The 22,238-nt window shown below is 44.8% G+C and overlaps 1 protein-coding gene across 1 annotated transcript; it reads right to left on the bottom strand.

Moving 5' to 3' along the window:
* Window positions 1-6,808: 6,808 nt before the first annotated feature.
* Window positions 6,809-21,893, bottom strand: prokr1b (prokineticin receptor 1b). The gene is made up of 3 exons (XM_054799573.1): window positions 21,768-21,893; window positions 12,012-12,558; window positions 6,809-9,187 (listed from the first exon to the last, which is right to left on the bottom strand). Exons 2-3 carry the CDS (start codon window positions 12,455-12,457, stop codon window positions 8,476-8,478), a joined length of 1,158 nt encoding a protein of 385 aa, XP_054655548.1. The 5' UTR covers window positions 12,458-12,558; window positions 21,768-21,893; the 3' UTR covers window positions 6,809-8,475.
* Between the last annotated feature and the right edge of the window lie 345 nt (window positions 21,894-22,238).

The raw sequence follows: 22,238 nt of genomic DNA, 5'->3' as shown, positions 1-22,238 counted from the left end.
CTGTGAAAAGGTACGTTATTGATTTTTCTTAAAGAGGGCACAGGGCCAGCTGGAAATCAGGATCATTATTCATGAGCTGCCAGTGATTCGCCGATGCCTGCGAGGCCGCAGGCGACGTGAGCGTGAGGAAACCGTCATTAAGGGTGGAGGAGGGGTGAAGGGCAGCCCCCTTACAGTACATGTAACAATCGCATCGGTGGCGTGACAAGCGAGCCGTGGGCAAGACGCCTCCGCATGATGTGAGGGGAGGACTTTGATGAGGAGGAGTGTATCGAGTCAGCTAATCCACCCCAACCAAAAACACCACCAGAGTCTATGTGGGTGGTCCTTCATCACCACAGCCGACTTCCACTGATCTTTATTCCTAAGCAAACAAGTCCCCACGGGGGCACATTTCCATCATTTCCCACCAAAGAAGAATACTGAGCATCTACTGTAACTGGTGTGCCTGTGAAGATGAGGCCAGGTGAAAACACCCTGTACCTTCCCCCTGGGATGTCTTAGACACCACGCAAGAGATTTGCAAAATTTCATCCAAAATATTCCCGAAACCCACAAGAACCCCAACAAAAAAGTAACATTGAATCAGTCCATTAGCTGATGGCCGCTGGTTCCAGTCCTTGTTTAAGTGTTTATGGCGGTTAATTGGATCCAGACCCGACTGTGATAAGTGAATGTCCACAACGGAATATTTTGGTAATGACAGCATAGAAAACCTGTTTACCACCTTCTACAGACGCTTTTTTAACATTACTCGAGCCCTCTAGACATGAAATAACACCCCTATAGTCACCTTTACACTCCTATTACCCAATATAGTAGACATAATAACAGCAAATAAGACAAAAATAAGACCCGTGTGTTGCTGTAACTGTGTTCTGTTCTCCTGGCAGGAACAGGAAGTGAATTTGAAGGTTGAGAGTTGAGTTTTAGCTTGGCGTGCGTTTGTTACATGGAACAACGGCATGAATGGAGTGAACCCTTTTGTCAGTCATAAAGTCTCTTTGTCTCGGTGGGTGGAGGCGGGGCCGCTAGCATACACACAGAGTGCGGAAGAGGGTCACATAGCAGACATTATATTAGTAGATTGCAATATACAGTATTGTCATGGTTTTTTTTCATTGTACTTTTCTTCCAAATAAAGTTACAATCCCATCTCGTAGACTCAATCTCGCGTAGTGTCTTGTCTCGTGAGTGTCTCATGACACCCCTTTTCATTGACACCTTGGAAAATCCATGAAAGAGTAAAAGTGCAAAATTCTGTTCTGTATTTGGCATTTTTGTGTGTTTTTACCCCGTCCCAAGTATCTGTGAACACCCTCAAGTAGTACTTAAGGATAAGACTTAAATATAACAGCAATAAAAAAACACTATGCTGCTTACTAAGGGTGTCACGAGACACGCAGTTCACGAGTTCACTGTCAAAGCTTGTTCATGTCAAACTCGGTTTCCTGGGTAGAATCATGATGCAGTTTCATGCGACTAAAAGTATGTTAGGAATGAATAAACATTCCTGACTTTAGAGACATTCAAGCCAAGAGAACGTTTCTGCAGCCGACAGCCAAACACTGTGAAAGGTTGTCCTGGAGATGCTCCATATTCACTTTTCACTGGTATCCGATATCAGCAATCCCTCGCTACATCGCCTTCAAATAATAATGAATGAATTCATGATGGCTGTTTCGTGGTTGACTATGGCCCATTATTACAACAAAATGATTGAAAGAGACGTTGTATGTAGTATTGTGGACATTAGGCATCAGTAATGTAATGAGACATGACAAAGTTTTTGGATTCTTTGTCCTTCTTCCTTACTCTGTTTGAGACACTTTCTAAAGTTTAGAATAAGTAAATCGGAGAGTACTTCAAATCCTCCACCTTCTTGATGTCTTCTCCCTGTAAGCTCACTCTTCCACTTGGGTCCCTCTCATTCACACACATGTACTCTGTCTTACTGCGCTAACCTTCATTCCTCTCCTTTCCAGGGCAAACCTCCACTTCTCTAGCTTCTCCTCCACCTGTTCCCTGCTCTCACTGCAGATCACAATGTCATCTGCAAACATCATAGTCCATGGAGATTCCTGTCTAACCTCGTCTGTCAGTCTGTCCACCACCATAGCCAACAAGAAGGGGCTCAGAGCTGATCCCTGATGCAGTCCCACCTCCACCTTGAACTCCTCTGTCACACCTACAGCACACCTCACCACTGTCTTCCAGTCCTCATACATGTCCTGTACTGCTCTAACAGACTTCTCTGCCACTCCAGACTTCCTCATACAATAGCACACTTCCTCTCTGGGCACCCTGTCATAAGCTTTCTCCACATCGACAAGGAGTGTACAGGTGACTATAGGGGTTTTATTTCATGTCTACAGGTCTCTAATAATGTTAAAACCTGTATTTAGAACATCATAAACAGTTTTTTTATGCCCTAACTACCAAAATATTCCGTTTATCAGCATTGAACCCTACATGGCGGAAATTCACTGATCACAGTCGGGTCTGGAACCAATTAACTGCTGAAAACGAGGAACGACTGTATCAGCACATCTGCCCCACCCCAAACCACACACACAAAATAGTCGACTGTTCCTCTTGTAAATTGGTGTTTATTTTTAGCTGTTGTGAACATTTCAATCAAATTTCACCGGCAGGTACAAACAGCTGCTTGCTCATTTAACAGCTAAGTCATTTGCCACTGCGAATGAAACGGCGGCCTGTGAAAAAATGTAATTAGCACACAAGGCGACGGCCCTCCAGCTGATGTCATATTGACAACAGCCAATTTACCAGACAAGAATGTTGGTTGGGGATTCTAAACAATAAGAGTGGCACACACTACAGAAGGGAAATGAAACACAACATGAATCACATCATGAAATCCACTACACTTTTATGTTAGAGGGAAGTCTCCCACATATAAAGTCATCGATATTCTCATACAGTCATGTCTAAACATGCATTGGGCTTGTGTTCCCTTGCAGCTTATTTGAAAGACGGCCGTTAAGTTTGTGATTGCTTGAACATCTTCTCACGCATGCAATCCTGCTGTTCATTAATAGGGCTGTATCGGCGGCTAGCGTATTATTCATGGGTTCAAGTGACCTCGCCTCATTAAACATCTAGGGCAACACTATACAGTATCTAAAAGAAAGACTAATCAATACGCAGAATGCAGATAACTCGATAAACAGTGTAGTAATGAATAACGCTCAACATGAACAGTAAGGGCACAGGAAGCGAGCTAATGGTGAACGCACACAACACCATAAATATGTATCATACATATGAATGTGTATTGCATACATATGTTCAAGGCTTGGGTGCCTTAGCATATTGTTAGAGATGGCTAGAATTAAACAATAGAAGTACTGAAGATTGTACTGTTGATTTGGATGAATATGCTTCTGCTGTTACTGGCTACATTAGCACATGTATAGAGACTGTTACCACCACCAAGTATTACAGAAAATACCCTAACCAAAAACAGTGGATGAACTGTGATGTAAGGGCTAAGCTACGTGCTCGTTCGACTGCATTTGTCATGGGCACCGCTGAGGACTACAAAAAGGCCAGATATGACCTGAGGAGGTCCATACGGGAGGCCAAAAGACAGTACAGACAGAAGCTGGAGGGCTACTATTCCACCTCAGACCCTCGGCGCATGTGGGCGGGGCTCCAGCACATCACAGACTATCGACAGCAGAGTAGCGTAGCCACGTCCAGCCAAACCACACTTCCAGATGAGCTGAACGAGTTCTATGCCCGCTTTGACACCCAAACTTCTGATGAGCAGAGAGGGTGGCTGAACCTGGGGAGCACACAGGACGCACCTCTCATGGTGACATCAGCTGATGTGCGCAGGGTTCTAAACAAAACAAACCCACGAAAAGCAGCAGGCCCAGACAACATCTCAGGACGTGCACTTCGGGTTTGCTCATCAGAGCTAGCTGATGTGCTTGCTGACATATTTAACCTGTCGCTTGCACAAGCATCTGTACCGACCTGCTTTAAGTCCACCACCATAGTGCCCGTACCCAAGAAGAGCAACGTGACCTGCTTGAATGACTATCGCCCTATAGCACTCACTCCTATTGTTATGAAGTGCTTTGAAAGGATAGTCATGACCCACATCAAAAAGAGCATCCCGGCGGCAACTGTGGACCCTCTACAGTTTGCATATCGCCAGAACCGGTCCACGGATGATGCAGTCAACACTGCCATCCACACAACCCTTTCTCACCTACAGGGCCAGGACACATACGTCAGAATGCTATTTATAGACTATAGCTCTGCTTTTAATACAGTCAGCCCCCACAAACTCACAAATAAGCTCCTCACACTTGGCCTGTCTCCCTCCCTCTGTAACTGGGTGTTTAACTTTCTCACAGGCAGACCCCAGTCAGTCAGAGTCCACAACCGCACATCCAGCTCAAGAATTGTGAGCACTGGGACCCCACAGGGGTGTGTGCTGAGTCCACTCCTCTACACGCTCTTCACCTACGATTGCGTGGCCTCCCAGAACAACACCAGCATCATTAAATTTGCGGATGACACTACAGTCATCGGACTGATCACTGGTGGTGTTGAAACATCATACAGAAGAGAGGTGGCGGACCTCATAGCTTGGTGTCGTGATAACAATCTCCTTCTCAATACAGATAAGACTAAAGAGATGATCATCGACCCAAGAACAAGGGAAAAGGAGCCACATAGACCCCTGTTTATTGGTGAGACTGAGGTGGAGAGGGTGAAAACCTTCAAGTTCCTTGGCACACACATCAGCGAGGACCTCACCTGGTCTCACAACACCCAACAAATTCTGAAGAAGTCCCAAAGGAGACTGTACTTCCTGAGAAGACTGAGGAAATTTGGCATGTCCACCACAATCCTGAGTTGCTTCTACAGATGCACTATGGAAAGTGTCCTTACCGCCTCCATCACTGTTTGGTACGGTAACTGTACAACACGTGATAGGAAGGCACTCCAGCGGGTGATCAAGACCTCACAGAACATTGTTGGGGCAGCCCTCCCCTCACTGCAAGACATTTATACATCTAGAGTCCTACGCAGAACACACAACCTCATCAAGGACAGCACACATCCACAACACTCATTATTCACACTCCTACCGTCAGGCAGACGCTACAGGAGTTTGAAGTCCAGGACCACAAGGCTGGCAAACAGCTTTTACCCACAGGCCATCAGGCTTCTCAATGAAGCACTCAGACACGCCACACGCAACACACACTCATAGCACTTTATTTATTTATTTATTTATTTGTATTATTTACTTGCATTAATGTCTCTTCTGTTGTTGTTGCTTAATTTCTTGGTATTTATGTATATGTGTTTATGTTTCTTATGTTCTTATTCTTTCTTGTGTTTTTCTTTCTTTTCCTTGGGAGAATGAACAGAATAAGATTTTCATTGCATGGTATAACTGCTGTTTTACCATGCACATGACAATAAAACTCTCTTGAATCTTGAATCTCTTTAATCTTACTGTGGATTAAACAATGAATTTTGCTGCGCAACCTTATCGGCTTGCCTCATCTTGCACACGTAGAATGCGTACATTCATACACACCGACACACCACTGAGCCACGTAGGGGAGCAGTACCACCCCTGCCAGGGTGGGACCCGAGAACAGCATAATAGCGTAGGCAAGTACTAGTTCAAGGCTTCTTCCTTGTCACATGGGATGGACTGAAGCTGAAGCTTTGTGGCATCTTCCAGCCAATTACTTCACTAAACATTGAAAATACAGAAAAGAGCGTCTGACTGATTTCTTCGTGGGATAAACAAACTCGCACATTTCAATAGCGCCACCATGCTTTCTCACAACTGGCCCTGGTGACATTTTGTCATCCTCACCGCCACGATGCCGTGGGACTTTGATCGATGTCTAGGCAACATCGATCGAACATCCAAGATTTCAGCTTGTGGAAGGCAAAGAAGCACGGGCGTAAAACCATGCAAATGTGTAGTTTGTCAACATTCATATTATATGTACTTTTCCAATTAGTAATGCAGTGCAGAAGTTACGTCTATTCATGCACTTGCTGCATGGCTGTAAGACCATGCAAATGTGCATCTTGTTTGTCCAGACTGGAAGTTTGTATTTGTATGTCCTTTTAGTCTTCTTTACAATCAAAGAGGCATTGCAGAAAAAACACCGTATTCTCATTTGCACTTGCTTTATGACTGTAAAGACCGTGCAAATGTGAATTTTGTTTGTCCATGTTGACAGTTTCTGTGTATGTGTTGTTTTCCTATGAGTAATGCAATGCAGAAGTTACATTTATTCACATTTGCACTTGCTGCATGGCTGTAAGACCATGCAAATGTGCATTGTGTATTTTGTTTGTCCACGTCAACAGTTTCTGTGTATGTGTCCTTTTCCATTCATAATACAGAGTAGAAGTCAAGTCGTATTTTATGTTTGCACTTGCTGCAAGGCTGTAAGACCATGCAAATGTGCACCTTGGTTGTCCAGTTTGGCAGTTTCTATTTGCATGTCTTTTATTCTTCTTTCCAGTCACATGCACATGTACATTTTGTTTGTCAACGTTTGCCAACATAGAAATCAACTTGTATTTATTTTCACTTGCTGCAAGGCTGTGAGATCAACGCAGGTGTGTATTTTGTTGGCTGTATGTTTTATTACTTAACTTTTATCTTTTTGATCTTTGAAACTGTGTAAACAGCTTGTAGTCCGCTAATTTGTTTTTGTTTATAATTTCACCTTCAAAAAATACTCCCGTACGAAAAATCCACTTTTTATTAGCAGTTGCATGAGTTCAATACAATGAAAGCGTATGTTATACAGAGTCAATCTAAGACAAAGCAGTCATTGGCTCACTCAGAGAAAGACCCATTCATCAGCAAACACGTCACTACAATAAGCCAGCACGCAATAACCACAGCATCAATATCACCAATGAAACACATCGAGAGATAAACATCAAACACTGTGGATCTGTAAAGGAGCAAGATGGAGTGCTGGTTGTTATATGGCAGTCACCCATGATTCATAGAAAGTATCATCTCACATTTAACAAATCTAATAACGTCAATCAGTAACGATGACTCTGAAAGGTTGACGGGAGCATCAATAACAACTTCAACCATGCTTCTTTTTGACGTAGATGCAAACACAGACATCCAAAGTACTGTATAACAGGGATCCCCAACCACCGGGCCGCGGGAAGCTTTCAGGTGCAATGAAAAAAAAAAAAAACTACATCCAATTTTATGTAAATGCATATCAATGTTGGAAATATGGTCCATCATTTTATTTTAAAAATAATATGCAGTTACAAATCACAGAGTTTTTGCATGTACTGTATATGTTGTTTGTTGCAAACAGCGACCTGTCACACTTTGTTCAATGGTCCTTGAACACACCATTGTGCGTGTGCATGTTGTTTCAGTTGTTAAACAACTGTACTGTATTTTTAGTCTTTTTCTTTCACCTCATATTTGCTCCCAAATGCTGATCCTATGTGTGAATATATAAAGGTAAGATTTGATGACCTTATGAGTGCTAATGCGCTTATTCTTTGGTGCACAACCTCAAGTTAATTCATGCTAGCACGCTGCCTTTTACCACACACATCAAACAGCCATGTCTTCTCTCTGAAAAACAAAATCCAGACTGTTTCTGGTGGATGGTGGCACCGTATTCATTTTGTGCTTTTAATTCGATGCTGTTCCTGTCTTAGTTTTACACAACCCATAGTAAATAAGACACATTAGATCGCTATAACATTGGACTGATTTCCTACTGAACTGAACTGCCTTCATCACCACTGTCATGTTTGTCGCCTCATGTGCTTCATTCATCATGTCTAAAATCTAAATCCAGTGTTGTTTAGGCTGGATTTACACAACATAGGTTCAAGTGGCACTATGCCCATGTGTATACAAATCAGATATGAATTGGATATGGTTTAATTGTATTTCCATAGTGACGCTGATGTATGATTTATTTTCCGAGAAAAGGCCTGAAAACGTAAGTACAGGCAGTCCTTGGGTTGCGGTCCTCGGGTTACGGTCGAGTTCCGTTCTTTGACTTTGATGTAAGTGGAGTTTGGACCAAAGCCAAATTTTACCTAAATTAACCACTAAGTAACTCACGCTGCACACAGAACACACAACTGACATAACGTCGAATAATAAAAGCACTAGCAACCTTTCCATCTCAATGACAGGACCACTACACTGCCTAGTTGTGAAAGAGTTTTGTGATTTCTGACCGTCTGTGAACGTGACATGAGTTCTGACACTGTGTGTGCATGTGTGTATGTGTGTGCAGACAGGACAGTTGAATTTGCTGATGTTGTTTTGGTGTGGTTTTGTTAGGAATGGAATATTTTCCACTCTGACTTTAGGAAAAAATCAGATCTTGAACTTGCAACATCGCCTAAGTGTTGTCATTGCTTCCCAGTCCAAAATGTCAATGAGCTTCTTTACTTCAGATGAATGCATTCAATCTCCTCCGTCACTGGCAAAGACACGGTCCTTAAATCCAGGTCGTCCGCAGTCCGACTGGGGGCGTATGTGGACCTCCAGCGCAGCAGCACAATCTTCTTCAGGTACTTCACGGTGTTGTTCTTGACGCTGACAAAGCAGAAGGTGTTGATCATGCTGTTGCTCATGGCGAGGCATTCAATGATGTAGAAGACCACCAGGGAATTCTTTTGGCGGGAGATTAGCGTGGGATGGAAGTCTCGCAGGATGGTGAAGCCGTAGTAGGGCGCCCAACACAGGATGTAGGCCATCAAGATCCCGATGAGGACCATCACGGTTTTGCGGCGACAACGCAGACGCTTCCTTATCTGCTCGGTCTGGAAGCCGGGAACGTTCTTGAACCAGAGCTCGCGGGAAATTTGGGTATAGCACATTGCCATGATGACGACCGGTCCAACAAACTCCACGGCAAAGACGAACAAAAAGTAGGTGCGGTAGTAGGCTTGTTGATCCACCGGCCAGATCTGAGCACAGAAGACTTTATGAGTGGTTGGGGACGTGGTGGTCCCGCTGTGGGGGTACATGGTCTCTGAGGCAAAGTACGCTGAGGGAATTGAGATGAGAACGGGAATTATCCAGACTCCGGTTATCAGGCAGTAGGCTGTTTCATACTTCATTCGGGGCTTCATGGGATGGACGATGGCCATGTACCTAAGACAACAAAGACAAGTTCATCTCCTTCCCATAATGCATTGCTGCAGAGTGATTTATGTAGAAGACTGGAGCTGGGATTTAAATTCCTAGTTTTAATGGCATAGCAGGTGTTCGGGGGTGATGCTTTTAAAGCGATCGTCACTCACTTTTCGTTGTATCTACATTTTGGCAGACACAGGCCTTGCATGGGCAGACATGAAAACATGAGCAGGCTTACAGGGATCTCTTGGAGGAACTTGATAAATGACTGGTTGAAAACTCATTTAAATCTGTCGCCTCGTGGTTTCAGGCACAATGATTTGTTTTATTCAACTTTTAACGATAATACTATGTACAATAGTTATGCATAACGTTATCTGTGTGGTTCTCATGAACATCTATTGCTCCTGTATTTACATAGCAAAGACCCATTAATACAATTTAAACAGAAACTGACTATCTTCCAAATCATAATTGCTAGAATACATTGTTCGTATCAGGGGGGCACTGTGCAAAGTGGACAGAGTGTACATTGTACAAACAATACATCAGACGGGATGTTTCATTCCTGTCTCTTCCTGATCAAAAATGACAAAAAGGAATAACGAATATAGCAAAGATTTAACAGTGTTATGATCACAGTGGTGCACTAGTGCTGGTTATTCAACAGCAGAAGATATTTTGATGACATTTTAGGGCAAACAGTCGTAAATTAGACGTACTGTACTGGAAAGATGAAGTGCATCCAACTGTCTCTGTTCCATGATATTCTGCATGCAACAGAACTGCTGTTCAAGACTTCTGCCATTTTCTTATACTGTTGTCTGTATCGTGGTATCATTTAGTGATGTGCGATGCCACTCGAGAGAAAGGGTTGTCCCGATTTGATCTTCAGTATCGAGATCGGCTGCCGATCCACTGTATTTTGGATATCGGAGAAAATTGGCTTCCGGCACGAGATCGGGCCGATTCGGTTGCTGTATCACATTGGTAACTCTGGGCCACACTCCAACACGGTAAGTGAGGTAATGCACCTCAAAGTTGGTTGCTGCTCAACTCCCGCCACCCGCAAGAAGAAGAAAAGGCAACACCATCATGCAGACATGTCTGTGGTGTACCTTGGTGAAGTTAGATTCACGTTGGACAATGGATATTGGGCTCCGTAGCTACAACAGTAGTTCCCCCTCACTCTGCTGTGTCATGGTGCGGGGAGCTCGGAGAGGAAGTGCTGCTCCAACTGCTGGTTGTTTTATGCTGGGGACTGTCAATAAATAACTATTGTGTTGAAGAGAGTTTGTTAAAAAAAGTCATATATTCTAAATCACTCCACAAATTGATCTATAACCATGCCAAATGATTAGTGCTATCCTTAAAGTATTTGGCACATCCATTTTTTTCCAATTTTGTCTTTTATCAGAGGGACTTTTATTGGCTGTTTTATTGGATTACGGACCTGACTCAGAAGTTTGTTACAAAAGGTAAACAATATTGTTGCTCATGCTGTTTAATAAAAAAGTACAGTCAGCAATACTTTGGTTGCGTTATTTTTAATGCTTTGAAGAGCTATTTTTATAACCATATTCAATTCCACAAATTCATGTTTGTAAGAAAAGCTTATTATTAAAAAAAAAAAAAAAGGATCGGCACCGGATCGGATCTGCAAGACTTTTAAAAAATCGGATCTGATTGAAAGCCAAAAAAATGTGAATGGGGACATCCCTACTAGAGATGCATGATATATGTTTAACTTTGTGCTTCTCAAAACCGATATGGTACTGATAACTGATCACTGTTTTTGATATCTACTTTTTTAAATGTAGATGTAAGTATAGTTTGTGCACAGGAGGTAAGATGGACTGGAACTAATGAGGATTTGTTGATTTGTCGTAATCAAACATCATGACATCACGACTACCACATCGCTACTATTAGGAGAACCAGAGTATTGAGAGGGAGGAGCCACCTGCTGTGGCCCAGCAAGGTGCACTGTATTCGGGCACACGCTCCGGGCAGCCGGTGTGACGGCACAGAGGTTTCTGGCAAACCATTTGCAGTTTTGAAATGCCGCAGTGCTGGCGTTTCAGGTGGCTGATAAGACAGGCCGTTAACGTCACAGACAGAAGAAAAAAGGAGGGCACAATCTTGGATGGAAAGCCTGTGTGGGTCGTCCGGCCTCCACACCGTAGCAGCGAATTAACAGCACTATGCGGGGAGCTGCATCAATGTCTTGAGGCAGACAGAAAATATGTTGCACGAGATGCCTTCAATGACATGTCAATTTGTACATTTTATTAGGTTTTCACTTGTGCAGCTTTTTCTGTCTTCAAAAGTACTCAAAGCGCTGTTTTATTCTTTACACTTATTTTGTATTGCACTGCTGACCTGGAAGCAGAAAATAAACATGTTTGCCATGATAGTGTCATCTTTATTTGTAATGTTGGAAATGCAATGCAAACTGTAATAGAGATAATATTATATTATGTTATAATACATTTAAAATATGCACATAAAACATGCCCCACCCCCTACTTATTTGACCAACAGCAGTGGGACCGGTGTGGCCAAAACTACCAATCAAATGTAAAAGTGTTGCCCAAACTGTCAAATGCAAGTCCTCCCTTGGAAGGAAACAGGGGATTACTCTCCATGGCAACCTACCCCCCATGAAGCCCAAGGTGTGACCAGTTTCACACCTCTGCCAGGAGCGCCAAACATGGTATGTATACAGGCTTTCACAGGCTCCCGCATTACAGCCGAGATATGCCGGAATACCCCCGCTTACACCTGATTATCTGTGGCTGTATGCAGGAGTATCCAGGGAGAAGTGACATGAAAGACTCACCTGTCCACCGCAATGGCCAGCAAGGCGTTTGTAGACACGTAGAGCGACACGGTGCGCAAATAGTTGACGGAAGCGCACAGCACCAGGCCGTGGTCCCACGACAGCTGCTTGACCACGTAGTAGTCCACCAAGAAGGGACAGCACACCACCGCCACCAGGAAGTCCGAGACGGCCAGGTTGGCGATGAGCAGGTTGGTGAGGTTGCGCAGCTTCTTGTAGCGCGTCAGCGTGGCGATGAAGATGAAGTTTCCCACGCCGCAGACCAGTATGATGCAGACGAGGACCACGCCGATGATGATGGTGGCCACAAAGAAGGCCTGACCTTGCGTGGTGTCCGGGATCTCATCAGGGGGGACGCCGTAGTCCAAATCGTAGTGGTCTAGGTAGTGATCCACCTTGCCGGCGGAGGGTGGCGTCAGCAGGTGGCTGATGTTTGACTCGCTCATGTCTTTTTACTTTGGTACGTCAACTGACAAAGTTAGGATGAACGTAACTTGGAAAAAGCAAGACACCGTTTAGGGAATCATTCCTGAAGCTTCACCTTCACCTGGAAGAGAAGGTTGGACACATTATTCATGCAAGATCAGGATTCATATCAACATGAGACGCTACAAACAAATTACACGCCTTCGGTCCGATAGAGCAGGCAGGTGGGAATTTGGATTATATGCGTGAGGTCAGTGTAGCGATAAATGTCCTTTATGCAATTTATGGTGACCTCGTCTATTTATAGCAAGTCACTACTGTAGACTCAGCTCACAGGCTTCACTGGGCGTTTTATTTGTAGAGCCTCCATTGATAGGGTGCACAGACCGTAACGTCTGAGAGACAGCTTGGTGATGATGGGAAAAATTCAACTTTGGTACTTATGAGCTCACGGAGTTCAGTTCACTTCAGACTACAATGAACGTCTGAAAGCCTCACAGTGGTACAATTCGGACTTAAACTCAAATTTTGCAGAGAAAAAAAATCAAATAAACTTGGATTTCAATCCATCATCAAGCAGGACTAAAGTAACTTATTTTGACATGTGAACGGCTGCCCAGTAATACCCAATCACACTAGAGGTACAATGAGCCAGAATGCCATTGGAATGAAAATATGTGGTTTATTGCTGGATATTCAAAGTGCATTCTAAAAATTCTGACTGCATTCTAAATATTAGAGGCCATTCTTGCGGCCGGCCCAAACGTTTTGACCATGCTAAAAACCTTCAAGGTTATTGGAAGTGGAATTCTTACGGTATTCCATCACCATTTCAAACATTCTTATCGCATAAAAAAAAACCGCCAGCTGCCGCTGAGAAGTTCCTGTGAAGTGTCGCCTTATTGACATCACCTCATACCCCAAGGAAAAGAGGAGCCAAGTTAACTCCTCCAGCCGGCGTGGACAGTACAGAAGAGCTACAAGAAGTGCCAGGAAGCCTGCTGAAACGTCACTCACCACTGACGCATCGGCAATTCAGATCACGTCATGCCGTCAAGGAAAAAAGCAGCCAAGTTAACTCCACTAGCAGAGGAGTGCAGAGGTGCTGAAACCCGAGAAGCCTGCTGATACGTCACCCACCAGTTGACATCACATCATGGCGCCAAGGGAAAAAGGAGCCAAGTTAACCCCACCAGCGGGCTGCCAGTGTGGACGGTGCAGAGGTGCAATACAAAGTTTGGTTTGGTTTGGTTTGGTTTAGTTTATTTGAACATGAAGGTTACAATGGAATACATCTCATGAATCATTCTTTGACAGTTCCACATGTCCAAAAGGAGTAGGAAGAAGCAAAGCTTATTTAATCCTACCCCCATCCATTCTACATCTAGTACAGTACATGTAGTTCACTTCCTGGATTCCATGTCATGTTTTCAGTGATAGTCAGGATAATACATGATAGATAACGGTGAGATAGCCCTCCCCCCCAAAAAAGAAAGAACATTCATAATAATGATAATAATGATGACAATACTAAATAAATAAATAAGAACAAAGCTTTTTTTTTTCTTTCCTTCTTTTTTTTTTTTTTAAACACAACAAAAAAAAGAAGGAAAGGAAAAAAAAAAAAAAAAAAAAGTGCCAAGAAGCCTGCTGAAACGTCGCTCACCATTGACGTGTCGCCAATTCACATCACATCATACTGTCAAAGACAAAAGGAGCGAAGTTAACTCCACTAGTGGGCTGCTGGTGTGTACAGTGAAGAGGTGCTGCAAAAGAGATTCTAGAAGAAGTGTCAAGAAGCCTGCTGAAAAGTCACTCACCATTGAGGCGTCGCCAATTCACATCACATCACGCCATCAAGGAAAAAAGGAGCCAAGTTAACCCCACTAGCGGGATGCCGGCATAGACAACGCAGAGGTGCTGAAAGCCAAGAATCCCGCTGAAACGTCACTCACCATTGAGGCGTCGCCAATTCACATTACATCATGCCGCCAAGGAACAAGGGAGGAGCCAAGCTTACGAATTTCTCTCCTGAATGTGGCACAAATTTTGAGACTTTTTTGTTCCGGCCGCTTGTGCTTGATTTGTGGCGATTCGTGCTTAGTGTAATGGGGGCTTAAAGCATGACAATTTATTACGCACTCCAGCAATACCTACAACCCGCCAGTGGGGGAGGTCAGTATCTCTGCAAACACTTTGCTGTTCCCTCTCCATTGTGTCTCTGCCAGATTCATTCACTTTACATTATTTTCTGTGGATTTGAAATGAAGTTACACTGTATTTTAAAAAGAATTTGGAATATACACATATTACACATATTTGGGTCTATGTGGAGTGCCTCCCCACCCATCAAGTTTAATTTTGTTTGGTTTAGTCATTTAATATTGAAGTTATTGTAAAATACCATTATGATGTTTTTTGTTCCGTAACTCAATTGTTTTTTGTTGGAACAATGGAAGTTTTTAATTTTTATTTTTCTTGAAAATTACGACCTAATTATGGTAAAGTTATGTTTTTTTTCTGAGAAAAAGTTATTATCATATTTTTTTAAGAAAATTTGGACTTCATTTATTTTGGATTACAATTTTTTTTCTCGACAAACAAAAAACACATTTTTTTTCAGAACATTAGTGTCAGGATTGTGTGCTGCGGTACTGCCTTCTACTGCTTCTCTGTTGCAGCACACTCCTGAGCACCCTGATTGCTGATCATCTTCACCTGTGCCTGATTAGTTGATCTATTTAAGCTGTGTGCTTACTCATATCCAGTGCCAGATTGTCCCTTTGCTACACCCTGTTCAGCTCCTTCCAGCTTGTCCTTGTGCATTGTGTTTTGGCTTTCTGACCCTCGCTCGGCTTCCCTGTAAGTACCTACCTGCCTGCTTGACGTCTTCAGCAGTAGCTGTATTTTTGGTACTTCTGCTAGTTTTTTGTTAGCAGCTCTTTTCGTTACTTGTCCGTATTTTTCCCTGCTCAGCTCACCTTGCTAGCAGTGTTTTTTGTTACTATTTCCCGCGACTAGGTCCGGATGTATTTTTGTTGTACTTTGTTTCTTGTGTTGTTTTTGGTACCCTTTTGTTGTCCATTTTTGTATTAAAGACTTTTTCTGTTTCACTTATTCGACTCTGCATTTTTGGATTCCTGTCTCACGGCCTTGGCCGTTCATAACAGAACAATCTGGCCAAACATGGAATCCGCAGAGTTCGCACATATCAAGGCCGCATTATCCCAACAAGGTGCGCTTGTCGGCAGCCATGAGCAATCCCTCCGGGGAGTTATGGAGTCCCTGGCTGTCCTCGCCACTAGCATTAGTACTATTGAGCAGCATCTGGGACTTGGCGCTCACCCAGGACAGTCGGAGGGTGCAGCTCCCTCATCAGAGGTTGTTAGAATCGCACCTGCCGCCAGCAGCAGTAATAGTCGCGAGCCTAGCCTCCCACCCCCCCCACGCTTTTCGGGGGAATCTATGGATTGCAGACAATTTTTACACCAGTGTACCCTGATTTTTGACCAACAACCCAGCACTTACTATTCCGACCAGGCCAAGATAGCGTTTATAATGAGCTTACTTACTGATAAAGCAGCAGCGTGGGCTATAGCGGTGAGCAAAGCTAAGCCGGAGTTGCGCACCTCCTATTCCGTCTTTTTGGAGGAGCTACGACAGGTCTTCGATCACCCTATCCGTAGTAGGGAGGCCGGTAACCAATTGTTGGACCTACGACAGGGCAAACGCTCGGTAGCGGCTTTTTCGGTGGACTTTAGGGTGCTGGCGGCAGAAAGCCGATATGACGAGGAGGCGCTCCGCGGAATATTTCGCAAGGCTCTTGACGAGCGGATTAAGGATGAACTGGCGGTGAGGGAGTTCACCACCACGCTCAACGAGCTTATCGACCTAGCCATACGGCTGGATAATCGCCTCCGGGAACGTGATCGTGAACGGAGTGAGGGACTACCTGCAGGATCAGCCAAGATACCACTAACACCTGGAACCAGCGGAACAGAGGGAGTCCCATCTACGGCGGCCACCGAGGATTTTGCGGAACCGATGCAACTGGGGGGAAGACGCCTGTCTGCTGCAGAGAGGTCACGCAGGCTACGACTCCGCCTTTGCCTGTACTGCGGCGAGCCCAACCACACCATCAGCAGATGTCCAGCGCGCCCGACACGCCGCTCCGGATTCCCTCCTGACGTCATTAAGGAGACTGGAGCAGGATCGACCTCCGTATCCAAGTCAAGGGAGAGTCAGCCTGCTCAGGGCCATTGTGAGTATGCTGAGATGCCTCCGGCGTCGGCTCCAACTCCAGCAGTCTTTAAGAGACTACAGGTGACGGGACTCATTACGGGAGGGGGCGTCAATGTTCAGGTTTCCGCATTAGTAGATTCGGGGGCGGATGATTGCTTTATTGACTCTAATTTTGTTAAGAAACATGGCATTCAGGGGGTTGAGTTGAGGGACCATAAGGAGGTCCACTCACTGGATGGACGTCCCTTGGCGGTAGTCACTCATAGAACCGTTCCGTTATCCCTTCAGTTGTCCGGCAACCACCATGAGTCCATTAGTTTTTTTATCGCTCCGTCTCAATCCGCACCCGTAGTTTTGGGTCTCACTTGGCTGCAAATTCATAACCCGATGGTGGATTGGACGAGGGGACAGATAATCAATTGGAGTAGCCATTGTTTTGCTAATTGCTTACGTTCCGCGGTACCCACAGTTTCTGGTAAGCCTAACAGCCCTAAGAATATTGACGTTACCGGTGTTCCTGACATCTATCATGATCTCCGCATGGTTTTTAGCAAGGATAGAGCTCAGAGTTTACCCCCCCATCGTCCATATGACTGCGCTATCGAACTCCTCCCGGGAGCACCGTTACCCAATGCTAGACTTTATAGCATCTCTGGACCCGAGCAACTTGCTCTCAAGGAATACATTGCGTCCTCTCTGGCTGCCGGACTTATTCGCCCCTCGTCCTCTCCACTGGGGGCCGGTTTTTTCTTCGTCGAAAGGAAAGATAAGTCGCTGCGGCCTTGTATTGATTTTCGCGGCCTTAATGACATTACCGTTAAGAACCGTTACCCGCTTCCTCTCATGGACTCCGCCTTTTCGTCCCTTCATTCGGCCAAGATTTTTTCCAAACTCGACCTTAGGAATGCTTACCACTTGGTTCGTATTAGAGAGGGGGACGAGTGGAAGACGGCCTTTAATACACCGCTCGGTCACTTCGAGTATCTCGTTATGCCCTTCGGCCTCACCAATGCACCCGCTGTATTCCAGAGTTTAATAAATGATATTCTTAGGGATATGATTAACCACTGCTGCTTTGTTTATCTAGATGACATCCTGATCTTTTCTAATTCCCTTCAGGAGCATGTCCAGCACGTACGCTGCATCCTTCAGCGGTTGTTGGAGAATCGCCTTTTTGTCAAAGCGGAGAAGTGCGAGTTTCATACCACATCTGTGTCCTTTTTAGGGTTTATAGTGGAGAAGGACAAGTTAAGAGCCGATCCCGCCAAGATCCAGGCGGTGGTCGATTGGCCTTCTCCCAAATCAAGGAAGCACTTGCAGAGGTTCTTGGGGTTCGCGAACTTCTACCGGAAGTTCATTCGTAATTTCAGCATAAAGGCAGAACCTCTGACAAGGCTTACATCAGTAAAAGTTCCCTTTGTTTGGTCTCCTGAAGCTGAGAAAGCGTTTACCAAGCTTAAAACACTGTTTACGTCTGCCCCTGTCCTTACTCACCCTGATCCTGCCTTGCAGTTTATCGTTGAGGTTGATGCCTCGGATACGGGAGTGGGGGCGGTCCTATCCCAGCGCTCACCAGTCGACCAGAAGCTGCACCCGTGTGCCTTTTTCTCACGTCGCCTCACCTCGGCAGAGAGAAATTATGATGTGGGTAATCGGGAACTGCTGGCCATTGTGCTTGCGCTGCGGGAGTGGAGACATTGGCTGGAGGGTGCAGCCCAGCCGTTGGTAGTTATTACGGACCACAAGAACTTGGCATATATACGCTCAGCGCACAGACTCAACTCTCGCCAAGCCAGATGGTCACTGTTCTTAACAAGGTTTAATTTCTCTATCACTTACAGACCTGGATCACGGAATATTAAGCCTGATGCATTATCAAGGATCTTTTCCCCGGTGGAGTCGAACTCACCACCGGAGACCATCGTACCTGTCGCCCGGATACTCGGCGCTCTCCAGTGGGAGGTGGAGAGGAGGGTCTCTGAGGCGGCGGAGGAGACGGAACTACCAGAGGGGTGCCCTGAGGGGAAATTGTTTGTTCCTGAACGACTCAGATCCGAGGTGCTGCTGTGGGGTCACTCGTCGAAGATTGCCTGCCACCCAGGGATTCGACGAACCCTATTCCTGGTCTCCCAAAGGTTCTGGTGGCCTACCATGACAGCCGACGTTAAGAAGTTTGTCGCCGCCTGCTCCGTCTGCGCCAGAGGTAAAGCTTCCCATCGCCCTCCTGCCGGTTTGCTTCAGCCGTTACCTGTCCCTGGTCGGCCATGGTCCCACATTGCAATGGACTTTATCACTGGATTACCCTCGTCATATGGCCGGACCGTCATACTCAATATCGTAGACAGGTTTTCTAAGATGGCGCATTTTGTGTCGCTCCCCAAGTTGCCCACGGCCCTGGAAACAGCTAAACTGTTGGTGAGGCACGTTTTTCGCCTACACGGGATACCTACAGACATTGTTTCGGACAGAGGGCCTCAGTTTGCGTCAAGAGTTTGGCGGGCATTTAATAAGGCATTGGGGGCGACCGTTAGTCTCTCTTCTGGATACCACCCACAGTCCAACGGCCAGACGGAGCGGGCCAATCAGGACTTGGAAGCAGCACTTAGGTGCGTTTGTCATCGACACCCCTCCTCCTGGTCAACCCACCTCCCTTGGATCGAGTATGCCCACAACTCGTTACCCTGCTCGGCGACAGGTATGTCACCCTTCAAGACTGTGTTTGGTTACCAGCCCCCGCTTTTTCCCTCCCAGGAAGCAGAGATTACCGTCCCGGCTGTTCACGTACACCTTCGACGCGCCCGACGCATTTGGCGAGAGACCCGGGCTGCATTAACACGAACAGCAGAACACAACCGTCGGATTGCTGACAGGCACCGGGTTCCCGCACCTGATTACCAGCCTGGGATGGAGGTATGGCTGTCTTCTAAAGACCTTCCGCTTGCAGGGACCTCTCGGAAGCTGGCTCCAAGGTTCGTGGGACCTTACAAGATCAAAGCAATAGTCAACAAGTCAGCTGTCAAGCTGGAGCTCCCACCGGCTCTTAAAGTCCACCCAGTCTTCCACGTCTCCTGCATCAAGCCTGTCGCTACCAGTCCACTGTGCCCTTCGGTCGAGGCTCCACCCCCGCCCCGCATCATCGACGGCCAGCCCGCGTACACGGTGAGAGCCCTATTAGATTCGAGAAGAAGGGGGAGGGGGGTGCAGTATTTGGTCGACTGGGAGGGATATGGACCAGAAGAGCGCTCCTGGGTCGCCTGCTCCCGTATCCTGGATCCCTCCCTCATTTCCGACTTCCACTCCGCTCACCCCAATAAACCAGGTAGGCCGCCAGGGGGCGTCTTATAAAAGGGGGGGATACTGTCAGGATTGTGTGCTGCGGTACTGCCTTCTACTGCTTCTCTGTTGCAGCACACTCCTGAGCACCCTGATTGCTGATCATCTTCACCTGTGCCTGATTAGTTGATCTATTTAAGCTGTGTGCTTACTCATATCCAGTGCCAGATTGTCCCTTTGCTACACCCTGTTCAGCTCCTTCCAGCTTGTCCTTGTGCATTGTGTTTTGGCTTTCTGACCCTCGCTCGGCTTCCCTGTAAGTACCTACCTGCCTGCTTGACGTCTTCAGCAGTAGCTGTATTTTTGGTACTTCTGCTAGTTTTTTGTTAGCAGCTCTTTTCGTTACTTGTCCGTATTTTTCCCTGCTCAGCTCACCTTGCTAGCAGTGTTTTTTGTTACTATTTCCCGCGACTAGGTCCGGATGTATTTTTGTTGTACTTTGTTTCTTGTGTTGTTTTTGGTACCCTTTTGTTGTCCATTTTTGTATTAAAGACTTTTTCTGTTTCACTTATTCGACTCTGCATTTTTGGATTCCTGTCTCACGGCCTTGGCCGTTCATAACAATTAGTACATTATTAAAAACAACAGTTTTATGTGTAAGATAAAAAAAGTAAATACTTGTAGGAAGGTCCTCTTTAATTATTACGTTTTAAAAATCTTACACATAAACTTTATTTATTTTTTCTTTTAGTCGTTAAAATAACTTCTTGCATGATTACTTTATTTTCATAAAGTTCCCACATCATCCTCTAAAGATTTTGTCTTTTTTTTCTAAAAAAAAAAGTTTATGTATAAGTTTTTAAAAAAATTAAATAGAAAATTATTTACTATTTAATTATTATTTATTTAATCTTACATGTAAGAGTAAAGATTAAGACTGAAGATTAATATTTCAATTAAACTGTAAGATATTTTTCAATTATAGGATAAGTCTAAAATTACAATCCATACGTCCATCCATCCATTTTCTTCCGCTTATCCGGGTCCGGATCATGGGGGAAGCAGTCTCAGTAGGGACTCAGTCCAGACTTCCAGTCCCTGGCTACCTCTTATACCTCCACCAAGGCGTTCCCAGGCCAGCTGTGAGACATTATATGGCTGGGCATTTAATCTTACATATAAAATTAAAGATTTAAAAATGAAAATGAAAATGTAAAAAAAAAAAATGAACAGGAAAGTCCTATTTATTATTATTATTATGTTTAATCTTACATGTGAAATTTCTTTAATTTTTGGGGAAAAAAAGACTAACTCAGAATTTCATGAGAATAAAGTAGTAATGTCTTTAAAAAAAAGTTTACATGAAAGATTAAAAACATGAAATAAGACTTTCCTCTGGAAAGATTACAAATACAAAGAAAAGACTTTTGTTCTATGGCTATTGAAAGGTATATACTTTTCAATAGTAAAAAAAAGGCTGCTCTAAACAGGGCTGTTAAATGAGGGTTTTTGGTGTGCTGTCATTTTTCATCTTAGGGGTATTTTGACCAAAGCATGTCACATTAAGATGCTTGGCAACTGTTTACATTTGTGCAAACATTGCATCATCTGTGTCCTTCAATAGCATTTGAATGATGTAAGAAGAGTATTTTCAGAAGTAAGGTGGATGGATATCCATCAGTGCTGATGAGATGGTTTCAATGTCAAGGACTTGACATGAAATCTACATAAGGAGGTGATGTTCTGGCGAAATGAAACACTTCATACTCTCATAAAAATACCAGAAACGTGGACGGTAATATTGAAAGAACTTACTGGTGAATAAAGCAGAAGGTCAGGTGGATCCTCTGGTTGATGAAAAGAGCAATGAAGAGAAGGCTTCCAGAAGGCTGAGTGCTCCCAGTGAGGCGATCAGCATCCTTCATCACGAGCCTCCGTGGTTCCTCCGCTCTCTCTCTGTGCTTGCCTCTTTCTAAGAGACAACAAAAAGTTGTTCCTCCTGCGCCTCAAATCATCACCCTGATGGTGACGCTGAGGGGAGGAGGGGACTGGAGGAGGGGACTGGAGGAGATGGGAGGAGGTGTTGCCAAAAGGTCGGAGCTCCTCCGCCATCAATGTCAGCCAGCGTGGTGATGTATGCACAGTGAAGGCACCATTCGGAGGGATCAATAAGCATTAGCTTTGTCATTGATCTTTCATTCTTATTGTTTCGATGGGATAATACACGCCTGCATCAATGCTACTAACTGTGCTGTGACACAGTGAAACATTTCCTGATGCAACACT

The sequence above is a fragment of the Dunckerocampus dactyliophorus genome, chromosome 14, assembly GCF_027744805.1.
Source record: "Dunckerocampus dactyliophorus isolate RoL2022-P2 chromosome 14, RoL_Ddac_1.1, whole genome shotgun sequence".
Lineage (NCBI taxonomy): Eukaryota > Metazoa > Chordata > Actinopteri > Syngnathiformes > Syngnathidae > Dunckerocampus > Dunckerocampus dactyliophorus.
The sequence above is the reverse complement of the archived record's forward strand: the minus strand, read 5'-3'. Positions and strand labels throughout refer to the sequence as shown.

Coding starts and splice junctions, on each gene's coding strand:
- prokr1b (XM_054799573.1), bottom strand. CDS start 12,457: ATGAGCGAGTCAAACATCAGCCACCTGCTGACGCCACCCTCCGCCGGC. Junction 9,188..12,011: donor CTGGCCATTGCGGTGGACAG/GTGAGTCTTTCA, acceptor TTGTTGTCTTAG/GTACATGGCCATCGTCCATC.